We start from the raw sequence: 18,544 nt of genomic DNA on the forward strand, positions 1-18,544 counted from the left end.
TTGCATATTGTACGTATATGTTTAATTCAATAATTAGTATATAAACTCTTATTTTAAATTTAAATTCCTCCTTTTTTAACTTAAAAATTCTTATAATACAGCCGGATTAACAATAAAATTTATCCATATTTATATAAAATCGATTTTATTATGAATCAATTGCAAATTTATCACTTTAATAGGAGTTTTTAAATAGACCATTTCATTATTTTAAAAAAATAGGACTAAAGGGTATATATTAAAAATATGATTGGTATAAAAAATTATAATATAATAGGATAAGATGATATTATAAATAAGATTAAATTAAATAATATAATTTTATCCTATATTTGATATATACAATAATTAAGATATAATAATTTATTTATTAGTTAAAATTATTTTTTTTAATTTATATAATTTAAATTATTGATATAAATTTTAAATGTATAATAAAATATGTAAGTTTAATCATATTGATTAAAAATAATTTTTTTTATTTTGGAAGTAATCATTTTATAAGTGGATGATTAATTCTCCTTACAATTTTAATATTTTTTTTAGATATAAATAAAACATAATATAAAATAATTATCATTTTATCATATCTATCATTTTATGTATAAAATATAATTTAAGTTGATAAAAGTTTGCAAAATTGAACTTTATTCAAAATATTTTTTTACTTAAATAAAATTTGACATATGTAATAAAAAAATCAACAATATGAACTCCAAATAAATGCTTGACTTGAAATTCAGTTTGATTTAATAAAAAAAATTAAGAATTTGAATTCAAAATGATATAAAAATATTAATTCGAAATGATTCTAAATTAGTTTAAACATAATTTATATTTTAAAAATATCAATATAATTAAAATAATAAATATTATATAAAATATTAATTTATTAAAATTTAATAACTTTTAAATTATCTTTTTAAAATTTCTTTTATATAACTTTAAATATTATCATTCTTAATAATCATTAAAAAAATAAAAAATATATATGTTATTGACATTAATCTAATTTAATTGGGCAATAAATTGATTATGTTAATCCACACGAGATAAATACAACAAATCTAAGGAGGCCTTGGCCGTTCTCCATCAATCTCATCATATAGCCGTCCTTGCTTGGAGCCAGTGATCAACTTAAATTTAAAATAAAGACAAAAATAAACTATTTTTGTTTTCTTCTAAATAATTTTATATAAAAAAATTTTTATAGCTAAAGTAGAGTAATAATTATGAATTCATTACCTGATCAGTAATTCTCGCATAACAAATGTTACATGAGAAATGCGGAAAACAAAGTAGTAGGGCAAACATTCGGGAGACCAAGCAACCCTAGGCCACCGTAGAATAACGCTTAACCGAAACTCCATTGATTTCCTCCTTTGCCCTCACCGAATACTACGCCGTGAGCAGCATAGGTAAGGCTACGAGCAGGCAGCGGAATTCCAACATGGAAGTCGCCAATCCTTTGAAACGAAAGCGACAAGACGATGGCAACCAGGTGGAGGTGGACCTTTCCCTCCTCGAAGCCGTCGAGAAATCCCAAAACACTGTCGAAGTACTTGACCTCCGCACCCTCAAAAAGCTTGTCCTCTCCTTCGAGCGGCGCTTAAAGGAGAACATCGAGGCCCGGCTCAAGTACCCTGACCAACCGGACCGCTTTGCTGACTCCGAAGTGGAGCTGCACGAGGAGCTCGAGAAGCTGAAGATTCTAGCTGGAGCCCCTGAGCTGTACCCTGAGCTGGTCAATCTCAATGCCATCCCTTCCATTCTCAATCTCTTGTCCCACGACAACACCGACATTGCCATCGACGTTGTGCATTTGCTAGAGGATTTGACGGACGAGGATGTTCTGGAGGACAACGACGAGCCTGCCAGGATTCTGGTCGATTCCCTCATCGAGAACAATGTGTTGGAGCTGTTGGTCCAGAATCTGCAACGCTTGTCTGACAAGGACCCTGATGAAATGAGTGCTGTTTACAATACATTGGCCAGCATAGAGAACATGATAGAGGTGAAGCCAGCAGTGGCGGAGTTGGTCTGCGAGAGGACAAAGTTGTTGAGATGGTTGTTGGGGAAGATTAAAGCGAGGGAATTCGATAGTAATAAGCAGTATGCATCGGAGATATTGGCCATATTGCTGCAAAACAGCACAGCCAATCAGAAGAGATTAGGACAAATGAACGGCGTGGACGTGGTTTTGCAGGCGGTGGCTATGTATAAATCAAAGGATCCCAAAACATCCGATGAAGAGGAAATGCTGGAGAATTTGTTTGATTGCTTGTGTTGTTTATTGATGCCATTGGAGAACAAGGAGAGGTTCGTTAAGGCCGAAGGGGTGGAGTTGATGATTATTATTATGAAACAGAAAAAATCTGCTTATGCCTCTGCCATCAGGGCACTTGATTTTTCCATGACCAAGTATCCGCCTGCTTGTGAGCGATTTGTGGATGTTTTGGGATTGAAGACTGCCTTTGCTGCTTTCATGGGTAAGGCAAGTGCTTCATCTCTCTTTGTGTTTGTATCTTGAGCGCTTATCCCTGTCTAATTACAAGCGGTACCTAACACTATGCCATTTTCTCTTGCTTTTTTTAGATTCCTATAAGTAAGAAGAACAAGAAGGAAAGGTACCAAGAGGAGTTGGAGGAGCGCCTTGTATCCCTAATTGCATCATTATTTGGTAAGCAGGCAAGTGAAACATCTTTAGGATATTCATATTTGTATAATAATATGACTAAGCTGCTACCTGGCAAACTATACTTAAAAGTATGTAGCTGGTTTATGGATAAAATCATTATATTCTCATTTCTCATCGATGTCCTTGGTATGAATGTATGGTAATATTTAAAAAAAAGGGAGATTATTACTTTTTCTGGTCTTAGGAAGTTTGATAATAAAATTGATAAGAAATACTTTCTGTTCTCTCTTCTTTACATGTTTCTCGCCCCTTTGATATATTGAGTCAAATAATATTACTTCTAATTTTTCATACTGAGCTTGGATGAATGTTGTGAGATTCTGAAATCTACAACCCACTTCAACGGGTGAAGAGTTCACTCTCAATTTCCATATGGCTAAATTAGTTACATATTGCTGTTGAATCGGCTGCAAAGTTAAGAAGAGGTGGGAAAAAAATATGTTCTGTATAGTTTCCTTCTCAAGTCGTACCTAGCTATGTATCAATTGATTGTACCAATAATCAATAAGCAGATTAGAATCACTTTTCCTGTTGGTAGGTCCATTAGGAATAGGAGGTAGTCATTTCCCATTTTATTAACCCTCCCAGTTCCCATTGAAGACTTGATAACTTAGTCCTGAACAGAATTAAATAATTGGGCCGTGGTTACAGCCTTTGTCTGATTTGGGTTTTGTCAGAAAATTCTTGCTGGCAAATTAAGGAAACTTAAATAACAACAAGAGTGAACTATTTTCAATTTTTATATAAACATGACATTATTACTATACTTTGAAATGAGCTGTTGCATTTTTATGTGGTCCAACCTGGTTATTGATAGTGTGCCTGTGACACCATGCATATGCTTATCACTGTTGTCGATGATTACCAGTTAATTGCAAATAATTTTTAGCTACATAAGGAGATTGCATTACTCGTTTCACAAGTTCTGAAGCATATAGATCATAAACATTAGTAAGCATCATTTTGATGCTTCTTGTTTTCTTTCCAGGTGGAATTTTGAGAGGTTCTAGAAGGGAAAGGTTGTTAAGTAAGTTTGTTGAGAACGAGTGTGAGAAGATAGACCGCCTTATGGAATTATATATAAGGTATTGGTTTAGTTCTCTTGTTTTGTTCTTTTAACACCTCAAAATTACATGATTAGAGTCTTGAGTTTCTTCTACTGTTTGCATTAATATGCAAAGCGATTCTTGTTCATGCAAGGGCATGGCATGGGTATTTGTACTAATTAAGAATAATATTTTTCTTCTTATTGTGAAGATAGGCTACGGTTGTGTGTGCCACATCCATGAAGGTTTGCATAGAGATGTTCTTCTATGACTAATGTTCACATATTATGGTTTTTAACATCATGCAGATATTCTGATAGAGTTAGAGCAGAGACACAAAGACTGGAGCAACTTGAACTTGATGATTTAGAGGTAATCCATGTGCCTTACTTTTCTAGTCTGCATTCAACTTTGAGTAGACTTCCTCTATAAAATGGCTAATGGCTTGCATTTTGCAGATGGATGAAGAGGAAAAGTACAACAGGAAACTTGAATCTGGACTTTACACTCTTCAGGTCTCTCTCTTTCTCACTCACTGTCTTTTTTTCTGTTTTTTGGGGTGCCTGAGGAGGGGAGGTTTTTAAGAGCTCTTCAGGTCTGTTTTTGACTTTTTACAGATGTTTGCAGTGGAATTAGCTGATCCTGCATAAATGGTTTGCATGTGTGATTTATTTACTGCTTTAAAGGCTGTATATTTATCATGAATTTAGCCATTAAACAGGCCTGGACAAGTTGTTTGCTAGCGTCATACATTTTTGACACAGTTATCCAAGATTGTGTAGTTTTTTGTTTCGTTTGTTATTAGTATTTATTTATTTTTCTTGATGAGGAATATAATATATATTATTTCTAGGGGGCTTGCCGTCTAACTTCTTTTCTTGTCAAAGTTGTGAACACAAGAAGCCCTAACTCCTTGTTGTATTTTTTTAAACCTCAGGAATTGTGTATAAACTTCAAATTATCTAGCCAAAATTATATTGCTTTGACTTCCTAAATTCTTATTTATATAATTTTTTTTTAGTAACGGTGGGTTAACATTAAATGGCCAACAGATATACTACCTGGTTTTCTTCCTTTTGATTTCCATTCTTTTGGTAGCTATTGATGTAGGACAGCTTGGAAGACTAAGGTTTATATACTAATAATCTGAAATTCTAAAGAAAACAGGTTTAAAATTGAAATAGTGATTTGGAGGCTTTGGAGATGGGTGATGAGGGATTTGAAGAATAATACTTTATGAGGGTTCTAGATATTCGACATCATGGAGTGTAGAGGTTGTGGGATGTGTTGGGAGAAGAAGAAAAGTGTTAGAGTGAAATGGAGAGTCTTGGCTGGAAGCAAAGAAAAGATAGAGTGAGAAAATAAAGAAAAGAAGAAGGGATAAAGACTGAAACAAATAGCCATCGGTGAAGCCAAGAGCCTCCGGTAGTAGTGAGATGCTGAGGGAAAGGAGACCAAAGTAAAGGGAGCAAAAATCTGAGGGGTTGTCAATTTATTTTTAAGTTTAATTAATTAAAATTTTTAAAAAATTAAATTAATTTAAATTTTATTTATCGCATGATAATTGACTCATCATCAAATTATATCTGCATGTATTTGCCACGTCATTAAGTGGATGCTGTAGAGGAATTACAGTGTTGTTACTGACATCAGCATTCAATTTGGGTCTGACTGCACCAAAATAGTAGTTTGACGGCTTGATTGCATCAAATGAAGTGGCAAGGGTTTAAGTAAAAATTTGACCAATGGGCTTATTTTACCATCATGCCAATCTTATTTTTGGTTTTCCTCATGTTATTGGGTTTTTATTATAGTTTAGCTATTGTTTAAAGTCAAGTTTGTTAGCGTCCCTGATAGTTTCCAATTAGAGTCTATGAGTATGTTAAAGTTGTCACTCTTATTGGACAAAAAGTGGTATGTTCTAGGAGTATATATATACATATATATATCAACATAATCTTTCTCTGGAGACTTGGAATTATTATTAGAGAATCTCCTTGATCATTACTCTTGTTACTGTGTAATGCAATTAACCTTAGGTGTGACTTACTGCAAAGAAAGTCTAAGTATTAAGCCTGGGAATCTCTTCCTTATCTTATTCATTCAAACTTCTCTGGTTTCTCAAGAATTCAAATGCAAAAACTGCCATAAACCCTAATCACCTAGCTCTCTTGTAAGTTTTTCTTGATAATATAATAATGGTTTAATTGGTTTCTCTCAAGTAATTCTGATCACATTAGTCCATATTTGTATCATTGGTGTTATACTATTGGAATTGAAAATTGTTAAAAGTTTTAAGAAAGGTCCTTCTATATCTTAAGAGTGAACAAATAAAATGAGTTCATGGGTACTTAACACTATGTTATTGCACGGGAGCAGCATAATATATTGGAGAATCAACATAAATACTGTAAAAACAACAAAACCAAGTGGCTACAGTGAGATTAACAGTGTACTACATTGATATATCTATGCTTAAGACTAAAGATGATCCTATTGGCAGATAAATCTTTTATGTCTAATATTTCTAATATTTGGTTTGAATAGAAAATTTCGGTTTCTATTAGTCAAACAAACGTAGCTGTAATCTCCTATTCTAAATTAATTATATTTATTGGTAGACATCTTATTAACCAATGTAATTAACCAATGTGTTTAGATATTATCTGTTTTAATCTATTTTTCAAATTGCAGTTGATTGCTGTTATTTTGGGTCATCTTTGGTGCTCTGAGTAAGTTTTTTGCGCCTTTTTCTTGTTCATGTCTATTTATTATGTTGCTTGATTTGTAGTCTTTGTTCTTTTTGAACTTTGTTCAATTGAGTTTATTGAATACAATGCAGACACCCTCAAATGAGAGCAAGAATTGAATTACTACTCAAGCAGCAGAAGCTTACTAAGAAAGATATCAAGGATATACTTCAGGTACTTCTTTTTCCCCTCAAAACTGTATTCCAGTTGTAGAATTTCTAGACAGACATGAGTTACATGCCAGCTTGTTGGTAAAATACATCATTAAGGCTTGTTTTATAGAGGAAATATCGAGAATTGATAAAAAGGCATTGCACTATTTCAGTCTTATTTGTTCGTACAAGCTTGGCTTTGAGGGTGGAAAAGCAAATAAGCAATAAGCCTAGATACTGGTGGCAGTAAACAGTGATATAATGTTCGAGGTTGAACCTTTAAGGTTATTTTGATGTGTATTTGGTTAGGATTTAAGAGATGCCCACCCTAGGGTTATAGAAATGACTTATGGCTGGTGTTAACTCTCAAACTGGCTTTGAAAATAAAAAAATTAGAAGAAAAGTACAAAGATCCAGGCATACACGTAGATTGCGCTCATAATATGGCCTCAAGCCCAAGGGGTTCACACATGGGGTTAGAAATTGCTTCACACCATCCTGAAGAGAGCATAACAGCTGTAAAATGGAGGAACCCACCTTGGATAGAAAGTCTGATAAAAAAATGAAGTTAAAATATTATTGAATCACACCAAAGAAATACTGGAGGAAACTGCTGAAGTTGAATACAAAATAAATATTTAAAACCTACTTGGCTACTTACTAACCCTAGGTGATGAAGCATATGGAGGCTTTTGATCTCTTCTCTATGGGGAAGGTGTATTTTGTGTCAAGGGTGTGTTGGGAACACAAGGGAAGATGGATTGGATCAGGAGGTGACGTATTTAATTTTGATATTTTGAGCTGTGCAGCATCTCATATTGCTTTGCGTTCCTTTCCTTTTTCTTGGGTATTTAATTTTCTAACACAGGAATATCATGATAATATTGGTGACCTGGATGGAGCGGAAGAGAAGGAGCGAGCACAGACAAGGATCCAGAAGATTATCTCATCCTTTTGATTGTCAGCTGATTTTGTACTTAGCTTGGATGTGCATTGTGAAACTGAATCCATGCTTATACAATTAGGCAGGCTTCTCCAGATTGTGAAATTGCCCCCAATGCGAGACATGTTAGGAACAACATTCCGATTTAATTACAACCTCCACTCCAATGCTTTTAAACAACTTTTGCAGGGTTTTATCTTGGTGTAACCAAGTTAGAGAAAATGGGATTTTTCTTTTTAAATAATGTGAGTGCTAACTGCTAAGCAACACTATCCTATTTATTGAAATTAAAAAAAAAATAACAAATTAAAGATACAAATATAAGTTAATCTTCTTAAATTGTTTTTTCTGATTTCGTTTAAAATTTTCACATGTAATAAAAAATTATTTCTTTTTATGAATTTTTTATATATATCCTCAATAAAATTTTTTAATTTCATTAGCGACCTTTAAATATTATCACTCTTTCGTTATCTTTTTTTTTTTTTCCGTTCCCTTTCTATACCTGTTTTTTCCATCCAAATTTCCTTTTTGATTCTTTTTCATTTAAATAAATAAAAAATTTATTAATATAATTTTGGTATAAAAATTAATATTTTATCACCAACCACGAATTACCAATTGGCTTTCATCTAAAAAGTCAAAATTATTTAAATTTTTATTTTACTCGTGATATATGTTATATGATTTTGTTGATCAAAATATCATTGGATTAATAGCCGGTTCGAAAATTTAGATATCAATTTACAAAATTTCTTTATTCAGATAATAATTTATATATTTTCTGAAAAAATCAAGTTGCAAAATTATAGTTATTTATAACAATGAGCTTGGTTGTGAAGGAGCAAAACGAAAAGACGAATAGCAAATCCTCGGGTTTAACTTATTTTACAATGTGCAATAAAGAAAAAAAAAAAAAAAGGAGCACGTGTAAGGGTGGGGTTTAGACTTGGAGAGAAAGTCAGGAATCCCATAGAATAGAATAGAAGAATCCAGAAACCACTGGCGATTGGATGATTGATAAATAGAGGATGGGTATTACAGCAACGGATATTCTACAAAAAAAAAAGAGAAGGAAAAGCAAGAGAAATAAATAGGAAGATCCTTGTTAGTATTGGATTTAGGGTTTGGAGAGATGGTGGAGTTTTTGGGAAAAGAATACGGATATGTGGTGATAGTGGTGGTCCTTTACTGCTTTCTCAACTTTTGGATGGCTTTCCAAGTGGGGAAAGCTCGCAAGAAGTATAAGGTTAATTACCCAACCCTCTACGCTCTCGAATCTGAAAACAAAGATGCCAAGCTCTTCAACTGTGTTCAGGTTTTTTCTTTTTTTGCTTTTTGTTTTGTCATTTTGGATTTGGAATTGGCTTTGGCTTTGTCTTGTTAGTAATAATAATAAGTTTAATTGAATTAAAAATATAAAAAATTGCAGAGAGGGCACCAGAACTCACTGGAGATGATGCCCATGTTCTTCATACTGATGGTATTGGGAGGGATGGGCCATCCTTGCGTCTGCGCTGCGGTGGGGCTACTCTACATCGTTACCCGTTATTTCTACTTCACTGGCTATGCCACCGGAGATCCCCAGAACCGTCTCAATATTGGGTATTTCTTCTTTCTCTTTTATTTTTATATTTTGTTTTTTTAATAATTATTAATAATCCTTAAAAAATATATAATGATGTGCAGGAAATATGGGTTCTTGGCGTTGCTGGGCCTCTTGATATGCAATCTTTCATTCGGAATAAATCTGCTTCGACGATGATCGAGATGCTCGCTCGCACAGACCGTCTTTCTTTTACTGAACTCTCAATTATGCCAATAAAATAAATAAAACAAGTTTTTAATCTTCGGTCTTTAGTTTTCTGTACTGATCTGATGAGTTACGTATGTTCGATCTTTGACGTTTTCATTTTTAGTTGAGGTCTGATGTTGTTGACATTCATGAATCAATCCCTTGCTTTCCGGTCCACTTTCCAATTACAATTTGTTTTGTATGTTTCAATCAATTAAATAGTAAGGAATAACGCAAGAATGGTGACTAATGTCCAACTAATGACTTTGATTTTTTTTTTTTCAACCTATTCAGAAATTTGCTCGACGAATTGGCAGAAACCCGTAAAGGCGAACTGAAAGACGAACATGAAAAACAAAACACTTCGTTCGGATTCGTCTTTGGAGAAAAGGACTTAGACGATGATTTTTAGGCAAAGATTGTGTACTTTTTAACTAAAATCAAAATTAAAATTGATAAGTAGAATGGTATCGGTTGGGTAAAATAATAAATTATGATATAAATTTTTAAGATAAATATTTTAAATAAAAATATTAATAAATTTTTTATTGTTAAATAAGTATTAATTAAATTTGAGTTATAAATAATTTTTATATATATTATTAATTTTTATATTAAATTTAATTAACTTTTTTAAAATTTGTATTAAATTGTTTTTAAGAAAAAAATTTATAAATTTCTCTTAAAAAACTCATTAAAGTTTTTCCTTTTTGTAAACAAATAAAAAAACTTATGTTCAAACTCGATAATTTAGCTGAACACGAACTTTTACCGAGCTCTCAAATTTTTTTTTATTAAGGAATGGAGCTATCAATTAAAGCTCTGCAATTGTTTGAAAAATAATGTTGAAGAATATTAAATTAAAATTTAAATGTAATAAAAATTTTAAATTATTTAACTTTTATAAAATTAAAAATAATTATAAAAATAATAATTTTATTAATAAATAATTTACTATATAATAAAATGACTTGTTTATTTTTAATTCATAATGTATTTATTAATTAATTTATTTATTATAATAAATTAATAAAATTATTTAGTAATTTTTAAATAAAAATCAAAAGAAAAAGGAAAAGTTAAACAGAACATTTTTGTTTTTTTAATATAAAATAAAAAAATAAAAGAAAAAAAAAATGAGGACCGACTCTTCGCTGGAACTAAAACCATCAGTTGAAAAAAGGCCGCTTAAACTAACGTCTCGCTGGAGCTGAAAGCCAACCATAAGTGAAAAAACGCTGCTTAAATTCTCTAAACATGCTGCTGCTTTGACATGTAAATGAATGTATAGTTCCTATTGGCGCAAAGTTTCACAAATTTTGTTGGCAACCGCACCTCCAAGATGCCGTTGAATCAAAAATAAATACCCCATTTAATGTCATTGACCAAATATGGCCAGTAACAATTAATGACGATACTACGTGTGGACCCATTTTTTACTCTCTGATAATTTAGAATTGTCAGAGGGAGGGTTTATATAGAGATAACTGCTGGCCCACTTCTCATTCACGCGCAACGTGGGATTGTTACCATTATTTGGATAGATAATGTAATTTATTTTAATGATATTAATTATTATAATAATGAGATTAAAATTAATATATAAAAATATAAATTTGAATTTTAATGTAATTATGTGATGAGATAAATTATAGTGAAATAAAATAATAAAGATTAAAGAAATTAGATTAATAATTTTATATTATTTAAATTTTATAAAATTAATAAATAAGTGAAAATAACTAAATTATTTTTATATCAAATAATAATTTTATTAATAAATAATTAAAATTTAATACATATAATAATACATCAAAGGATATTTGTTTTTCATTTTTATAACATCATTATTTATTTTAATTAAAATAATAATATAATATTAAATTCTATATTTATTTATTAATTTATTACATAAAAATAAAATTTATATGTTATATTAAATTAAAACAAATAATTTTTTAATTTTTTAAATAAAAAAAATAAGGATGTGGCAATTGTTATTAGATCAGGGATAAAATTGAAAAAAAATCCCAGTTGACTGCTAGAGCCATATCTCTCAGGTTGGCTGGAGAAATGGGTTGGTGTGATGCCACACTGAAGGTAAATCCAAACAGATGATCGGGGCGATTGAAGCCAAAAAAGTGCCCCTCACTGGACCAGACTGGCCCTCCGTTTGAATCCAAACTGTCCCTTAACGTGTGGATTTCCTCTCTTGTTCATATTTTCAGATCTATCTCATGTCATTTTTTATGCATATAAAAAATAGCTTTGCAACTATATTTTTACAAAATTTACAATTGAGTTTTAAGATATGTTATTCCTATTTTTCAATGACATAAATATTAAATCAAGATTTTAATTGTGTAATAAGATATTAAAGTTAAAATCAATTCACTTGATCTAGGGTCGGATTTAGATTGATATCCGATGAGGTAAATTTTCATAATAAAAATAAAATGTATGTAGTATATTAATTATTTTTATATATAACTTTATTAAAATAAAAAAAATGAATAATTTTTTTTTTAACATGCAATCATGGTATTTCTTTTTTTCTTTTGTCATTTTAATTGTATCTAGTAATCATATATTAAAGAAAAGGTTTAATATTATGAATTTTTTTAAATTATAATAAAATATTTAATATAATATAAAAATTTTAAAGTCTTTAATATGATATATGGATTATGAATCTGTTAATTAATTTGATTTATTAAATGATTATTTATTTTTTATATGTCATCATTTGAAATTAATCACATTAAATATGAGTATTACATTGATTAATAAACTTATAATTTAATTATCATATTAAATATTTTTAAAATTTATATACTATATTAAATATTTTATTATATTTTTAAAATTATCTATGACATTAACTCTAGAAATATAAAATGAAGAAACATTGATCAAATAACTTAACTTCTTACACTTGATTATGATAAATAATATTTATACGGGATATATCATATATTTTAGTATATTAAGATTATGTTCTATAGAAGCTTTTAATTTTTGGTTTTTATTTTTGCTAAAAATAATTGAAAGAAAATAAATTTTTAATAGAAAATCAAAGGTGAATAGTAAAATGTCAAAAACAAAATCTTTTATGGAATGAAGTCGGACTCTATTTGGTAAGAAGGAAATAAAAGAAAAGAGGAAAGAAGGAAAAAGTTCCAATGTAATGGATGGGCTATATAACAATATATGTTATTTTATAGCATAGCTCAACCAATAGATTATTATTATTATTATTTTTTTTTTGGACTCTACCAAACGAAAGCTTAAAGTATGCATAAAGTTTGGAATACACATTGAAATTAATTTATGGCTTAAACTTAATAACCTTAAATAGAGTAAGAAGATATGTGGAAACTAATTAAAAAATAAATTGATTTGAACAAAAATAACCATTGATTTATTATCGGGCATGTTATTGAGTTTGTTTGAGAATAATTTATTAAATTTATTCATGAACATAAATAATTCGAATTTATATATATTTATTTTTGATTTATTTATTAATTGAACCTAAAAATATTATTTGAACTCATTTGTTAAGTTTCATGAAAGAATATAAATGCGGTTTAACCAAATTTATTTATGAAGTATTCAATCAATACTTTTTTCATTTGCATCTATATCTCTAATATGTTAGTTTATATTTATCGGATAGACGAGGTTTCCTTTGAATTTCATATATTTTCTGCTTTATTATTAATTTTTTTAATAAAAATATTATTTTTTTTTATGAAAAAATCAAAATATTATAAAGTATACATATTAGTTCTATAAATTTATATCTTTAAATTTGAGTTAAAAAATTTGTCTTTTAATGAAAAAAATAAAAGATAATCTTTTGGAAAAATTAAAAATAGAGATATAAAGAGAAAAAAAATAATTAGGGTCTTATGCCAAATGTTTGTTTTAATTTTAATATTTCTTTTAGATAGATATAGGGTTTATTTGGATAAATTGTAAAACTAATTTTAATAAAATTAAAAATAATAATAAAAATAAAATTAATTGTTATAATGATAAAATTAAATACTATAAGGATTGCATCCAAATGGGCTTATAGTATCTCTTGACTAGTGGTGATTAAGTTACAAAATATAAATTATATTTATTTATTTTTAATTAAAATAATTAAGATTTAAAACATTTATTTTGATCTTACACTGATGGAAGTAGTTTTTTCCTTATTTGAGTATGGCTGTAATTTTGTTATTATTTATAATTTCATTGAAAAATAAAAAAATTATATTTATATATAAAATTTCAAATTTGTTAAAAATAACGTTTTATTTGACTTTACAATAATGTATCAACTATTTATTTTTTTGGATGCGACAAAATTTGATAAACTAATTTAAGAGTGAGATTTAGAAAATTTTGAGAGATAAAATTATTGGTAAATACAATATTGAAAATAAATAAATAAAATTTTTGCATGGTAAGATAGATAACTAGTAAAAAAAAACGAGTGGAGGATGAAAAACCATTTTTCTCATAATTTTATGTTGGAAAATAAAAGTACATTCTGGAATTGCGGTGGAAATATAATATGAGATTGTCACCAGGTTTCTATTCGTAAATTGTAATCAATGAGTGGATGAGATTTGTCCATCGAGTATTTTGTTCGGGTTTTATTAAAAAAAACACGAAATAATGGGCGGCAGCGGAATATATGAGATTTCCTCTGATTCTAATCTCTTAGTTTTATTGGGTTTCATGTGCTTGGGTAAAATGACGCAACTGCCACAGCCAGATGCGAATCTCCATTTTGCAGAAACGAGGGCAGCTATGTCATCTGACAATTTCCGGTCCACGAACAAACAAATACAAATTCAAGGGATTGGGCGTGGGAAATTCAAGTGAGAAAAAATGGCGAATGCGAAGTCAGGAAGAAGGGTTTTGCTGCTCTGCGGGGACTACGCCGAGGACTATGAGGTTCTTCTCTTTTGCTTTTGTTTTCTGTTTGAAATTTTTAGTATGAATTAATTAGTAATACTATTGTTATTAGGTGATGGTCCCTTTCCAAGCACTGCTGGCTTATGGTGTGTGTGTGGATGCTGTTTGCCCCGGCAAGAAGGCTGGCGACTTTTGCCGCACCGCTATTCATGATTCTTCCGGCCATCAGGTCACCTCTGCTCTGCACTGCTTTTGTATTTTATATCTATTCATTAAATTAAATTAATGAAAATTACCATTTCATATGATATGAAATATTTCAATCATAATATTGTCTTCTTTATCTTACAAACTCAAACTATCACTGCCTTTTTCGTAATCCTTTTTATCTCTGATTTTTCAAATCCTTTATATCTCAAATACTATTTTGGAAATATTGCATTTCTAAGCATTTTTTCTAACAATCACTTCTTGTTCCTAATTGCTCTTTATTTTAATTTTCACTTGTACCAGACCTACACCGAGACCCGGGGTCACAATTTTACACTGAATGCATCATTTGATGAAATAGACCACACCAAATATCATGGTTTGATTATACCGGGAGGTCGGGCTCCTGAATATCTTGCTATGAATGCATCTGTTCTGGACCTAGTGCGCAACTTTATCAATTCTGGAAAGCCAGTTGCCTCAATTTGTCATGGTCAATTGATATTGGCTGCTGCTGGGTCAGTTGAAGGTCGCAAATGCACTGCTTACCCGGCTGTGGGACCTGCACTTATTGCTGCTGGTGCGTTGTGGGTTGAACCTGATACCATGGCAGCTTGTGTCGTTGATGGTAATATCATTACTGGTGCTACCTATGATGGCCATCCCGAGTTCATCAGGCTCTTTGTGGAAGCACTAGGAGGCGTCATAACCACGTCAAACAAAAGGATCCTATTCCTTTGTGGGGTAACTTCTCATTCAATGAATTCAAGTTAGATTTCGCTCATTAGGTGAATTACTTTTGTTTATCGCATGACTTTGAGTTAGTGGGTAATATTCCAAACACAGTGATTAATATATACATATGCATATTTATGTTACCAGTTAGAGATGGGAATAGATCTAGTAGCCTGTGCACCAAAACTTATATTGGTTAACATTCTCCTCTGGCTGTTTGAAGTGCAAACTAGGTTGGTCTATTTTAGCTATAAACAGCCTTCATGTATGTGATCTGGAAGTGGTTACCCGTAGATTGATTTGCATTACACATGGAATCATGTTCATTAGGTGGGTTAGTCTGTAGCATAATTGTTTTGAAGTTTGAATAAATGAAAAAAAAGACTGGATCTTATTAGTAAATTATAAAGTTGTTATGTCCACGTTTTTGGTCTCTATCATTGGAATATGAAATCAGAAGTTTACTGTTCTCTATCGTTTAACTGTCACTGGCTTGTCTCTTCTTGTTTTGCTTGCTTTCCTTCTGCTGTATGTAAAGGTGGGTTCTATTTTCTTTCATGTTTGCTACTGAATTACTGAATTCATTGTTTGAAAGTTATTTGATTTCTCCTTTTGTCTGCAATATTCATCCTGTGACTGAATTTTCATGGATTTAAGAAGAGATTCCCAAGATATATGTGACAAAGACACATGCTTGGTCACAATATCTTAACATATTGCCTCTCTTGCTTAATTTACAGGATTATATGGAAGATTATGAAGTAACTGTTCCTTTCCAGTCACTTCAAGCTCTGGGGTGCTATGTAGATGCAGTTTGTCCTAAGAAGAAGGCTGGCGATACCTGCCCAACTGCTGTCCATGACTTTGAAGGTGATCAGACTTACAGTGAGAAGCCAGGTCATGATTTCACTCTAACAGCTAACTTTGAGGGCATAGATGCCTCAAGCTATGATGCTCTTGTCATTCCTGGGGGTCGAGCACCAGAATATTTAGCGTTAGATGAGAAAGTGATTGCTTTAGTGAAGAATTTTATGGAGTCCGGGAAACCAGTTGCATCCATTTGCCATGGGCAACAGATTTTAGCTGCTGCTGGCGTTCTCAAGGTAGTATTCTTGACATTGATTGTTAAGAAGGAACTTCATATTATTAAAACTTCACCATATAGACATGCATTTAGATTTCAACTACATAGAACAATTTTGGAAATCTGCAACTCTAACCTAAAAATCATAAAGTCTATCTATATTTTATCCATTTCTTTTTGCCATCTGTTAATTTCACTAAAGTAGGGAGTATTTTTTTGGTGTTACATGATGCTGTAAGCGTACATGGATTTCACTTGTTACAGCATAAAATAATTACTATGCCAGAGACTTGGCAGTTAGTGAAAATGTTGGTTAACATGTAATGCATGTGAGCCCGTATTTTCTCCTTTCAAACATGTTTTTTGTAACTCTAATAATGTTTCTAGTAATTGCCTTGCTTTTGAGGTTTCATTTGATTTTTCTTTCACCATATTTACATCGTTTGAAAAATAATAATGATTTCATGCACATATTGGCTTTCTTTGTGGGAAAATTAGAAGTTATTGATGCTAGATAAATAAAATTAATATGAAAGTTATTTTTCCCACAAAAATACATACGAGTAAATTTCATTGTTAGGCTGTTATCATTTTGCAAAGTTTCTTTTTCATTTGCAACATAAAAAACTCAAAATTTTCGTCCACAACATTTTGAATTTATTTCAAATTCCTTCATCTATCAACATACTATTAAAAATTTGGACGGAATTTGTCATGTGCATGTCCATCAAAATGTCATGGATAATTTTTGTTCACAAAGTATTGGCAGATAAATGAAGTTGGAACAAAATGAAAAGGTTTTGAATAAAAACATCAAGTTTTTTAGGAGACAGATGATAATGAAACATTATGAAAAGGTTAAGGATTAATGATGCAATTTACTGGCAACATATTTTAGGGATCTTTCTTTGTTAAGTTCACATGCATACATAGATACATACATCCCTACTACACAAATACATTGTTACATGTAAAAATAAAATCATGCATTTTTCATTGACATAAATTACATTTTCAAGATTTAATTGTTCAAAAACATAAGCTTGCTTTTGGTTTCAAATGCACTTTTTGCCTTTTGCTATTAGAAGCAAAAAGAGTAGCAAAAGAAACAAACAAGCAAAGCTTAAAGTATGTGGAAATTTTGTGATATAATGACTGCCATGTTGTGTTGTTTACTATAATTGTTTGCAAATTTGTGACCATCAACTTATTTTCTGTCCATTTCGTAATTTTTAACCTGGTTTCTGATTCAGGGGAGGAAATGTACTGCATACCCGGCTGTGAAACTTAACGTTGTCTTGGCAGGAGCAACCTGGTTAGAACCTGATCCTATAGATCGTTGCTTCACTGATGGAAATTTGGTTACTGGAGCAGCTTGGCCTGGGCATCCAGAGTTCATTTCTCAATTATTGGCTTTGCTCTGTATTAAAGTTTCCTTCTAGTTGATCCTTATCTTGATATCAGCTCTGCAAGTCTATATACATATATGGGGCAGATGTTATAAAATCTATGTGAATATGTAATGTCATTCTCGCAACTGGTTATGTAACCAGTAGGGTCTAACACAGTCACATGCCAATAAGATTGCAAAAAGGCACAAACTGGTTATCCCCTTTGTCCCCTTTTCCCTCGTTGTTGTTTGTAATAGGCTTGCTTCGTGTACCAAAGAGATGAATAAGGATGTTTCTAGTTTTGTGCTATAAAAGCTGCTTGGTGTGCTACTTTGGTTATGGATGAATCTATTATGCCATTGCTTGGTTGTTAGACTCCAAATGGGGTTTGTCAAATAGGGAGTATATCTTTTATAATTATTATTATTGCACTGTAATTACACAATCATAATCATAAATTGTGTAGGACTCAAAATATTTTATGGAACTTATAAATTGACAAATCACTATATAATTCTTTGTTGTGATAGTGTGGTAACAAGAATTGTAGTTAAAATACTCCTGTCAAATAGTTCTGTTCTTGCTTTTTGTGATCCTCTACATTTGGGAAGGTTTCCTTACCATTTTCGATGGAAATAAGAGAATGTTTGGTAATTTGATTTATATGTCATTGGAGTACCTATTATTATTTTTATAAATCAACAACATTGATAAATTAGCTGGTAGTTGTTAACCACTGTCACACAAACTCAAGATCGGTGTAAGTTCATGTTTGTTCTTGCTTATCTCGTTGGCCTTTGTGGTTTTAAGTTCATTTGATCCT

General features: G+C 30.9%; 3 protein-coding genes across 3 annotated transcripts; all 3 read left to right on the forward strand.

Moving 5' to 3' along the window:
* The first annotated feature begins 1,303 nt into the window (after window positions 1–1,303).
* LOC111305820 (ARM repeat superfamily protein) lies at window positions 1,304–7,769 on the forward strand. Its single transcript, XM_022903660.2, has 8 exons — window positions 1,304–2,494; window positions 2,596–2,680; window positions 3,687–3,783; window positions 4,053–4,116; window positions 4,203–4,259; window positions 6,439–6,476; window positions 6,587–6,668; window positions 7,515–7,769. Exons 1-8 carry the CDS (start codon window positions 1,451–1,453, stop codon window positions 7,602–7,604), a joined length of 1,557 nt encoding a protein of 518 aa, XP_022759395.1. The 5' UTR covers window positions 1,304–1,450; the 3' UTR covers window positions 7,605–7,769.
* An 872-nt stretch (window positions 7,770–8,641) lies between these two features.
* On the forward strand, window positions 8,642–9,561 carry LOC111306348 (microsomal glutathione s-transferase). The gene is made up of 3 exons (XM_022904246.2): window positions 8,642–8,907; window positions 9,022–9,194; window positions 9,279–9,561. The coding sequence occupies exons 1-3, from the start codon at window positions 8,725–8,727 to the stop codon at window positions 9,352–9,354; spliced, it is 432 nt and encodes a 143-aa protein (XP_022759981.1). The 5' UTR covers window positions 8,642–8,724; the 3' UTR covers window positions 9,355–9,561.
* Window positions 9,562–14,262: 4,701 nt separating this feature from the next.
* On the forward strand, window positions 14,263–18,060 carry DJ1D (Class I glutamine amidotransferase-like superfamily protein). Its single transcript, XM_022903663.2, has 5 exons — window positions 14,263–14,340; window positions 14,414–14,530; window positions 14,815–15,255; window positions 15,987–16,349; window positions 17,584–18,060. Exons 1-5 carry the CDS (start codon window positions 14,275–14,277, stop codon window positions 17,770–17,772), a joined length of 1,176 nt encoding a protein of 391 aa, XP_022759398.1. The 5' UTR covers window positions 14,263–14,274; the 3' UTR covers window positions 17,773–18,060.
* The last annotated feature ends 484 nt before the right edge of the window (window positions 18,061–18,544 follow it).

This window comes from Durio zibethinus, chromosome 21 (assembly GCF_047325235.1).
Source record: "Durio zibethinus cultivar Kanyao isolate XHJ-2024 chromosome 21, ASM4732523v1, whole genome shotgun sequence".
Taxonomy (NCBI): domain Eukaryota; kingdom Viridiplantae; phylum Streptophyta; class Magnoliopsida; order Malvales; family Malvaceae; genus Durio; species Durio zibethinus.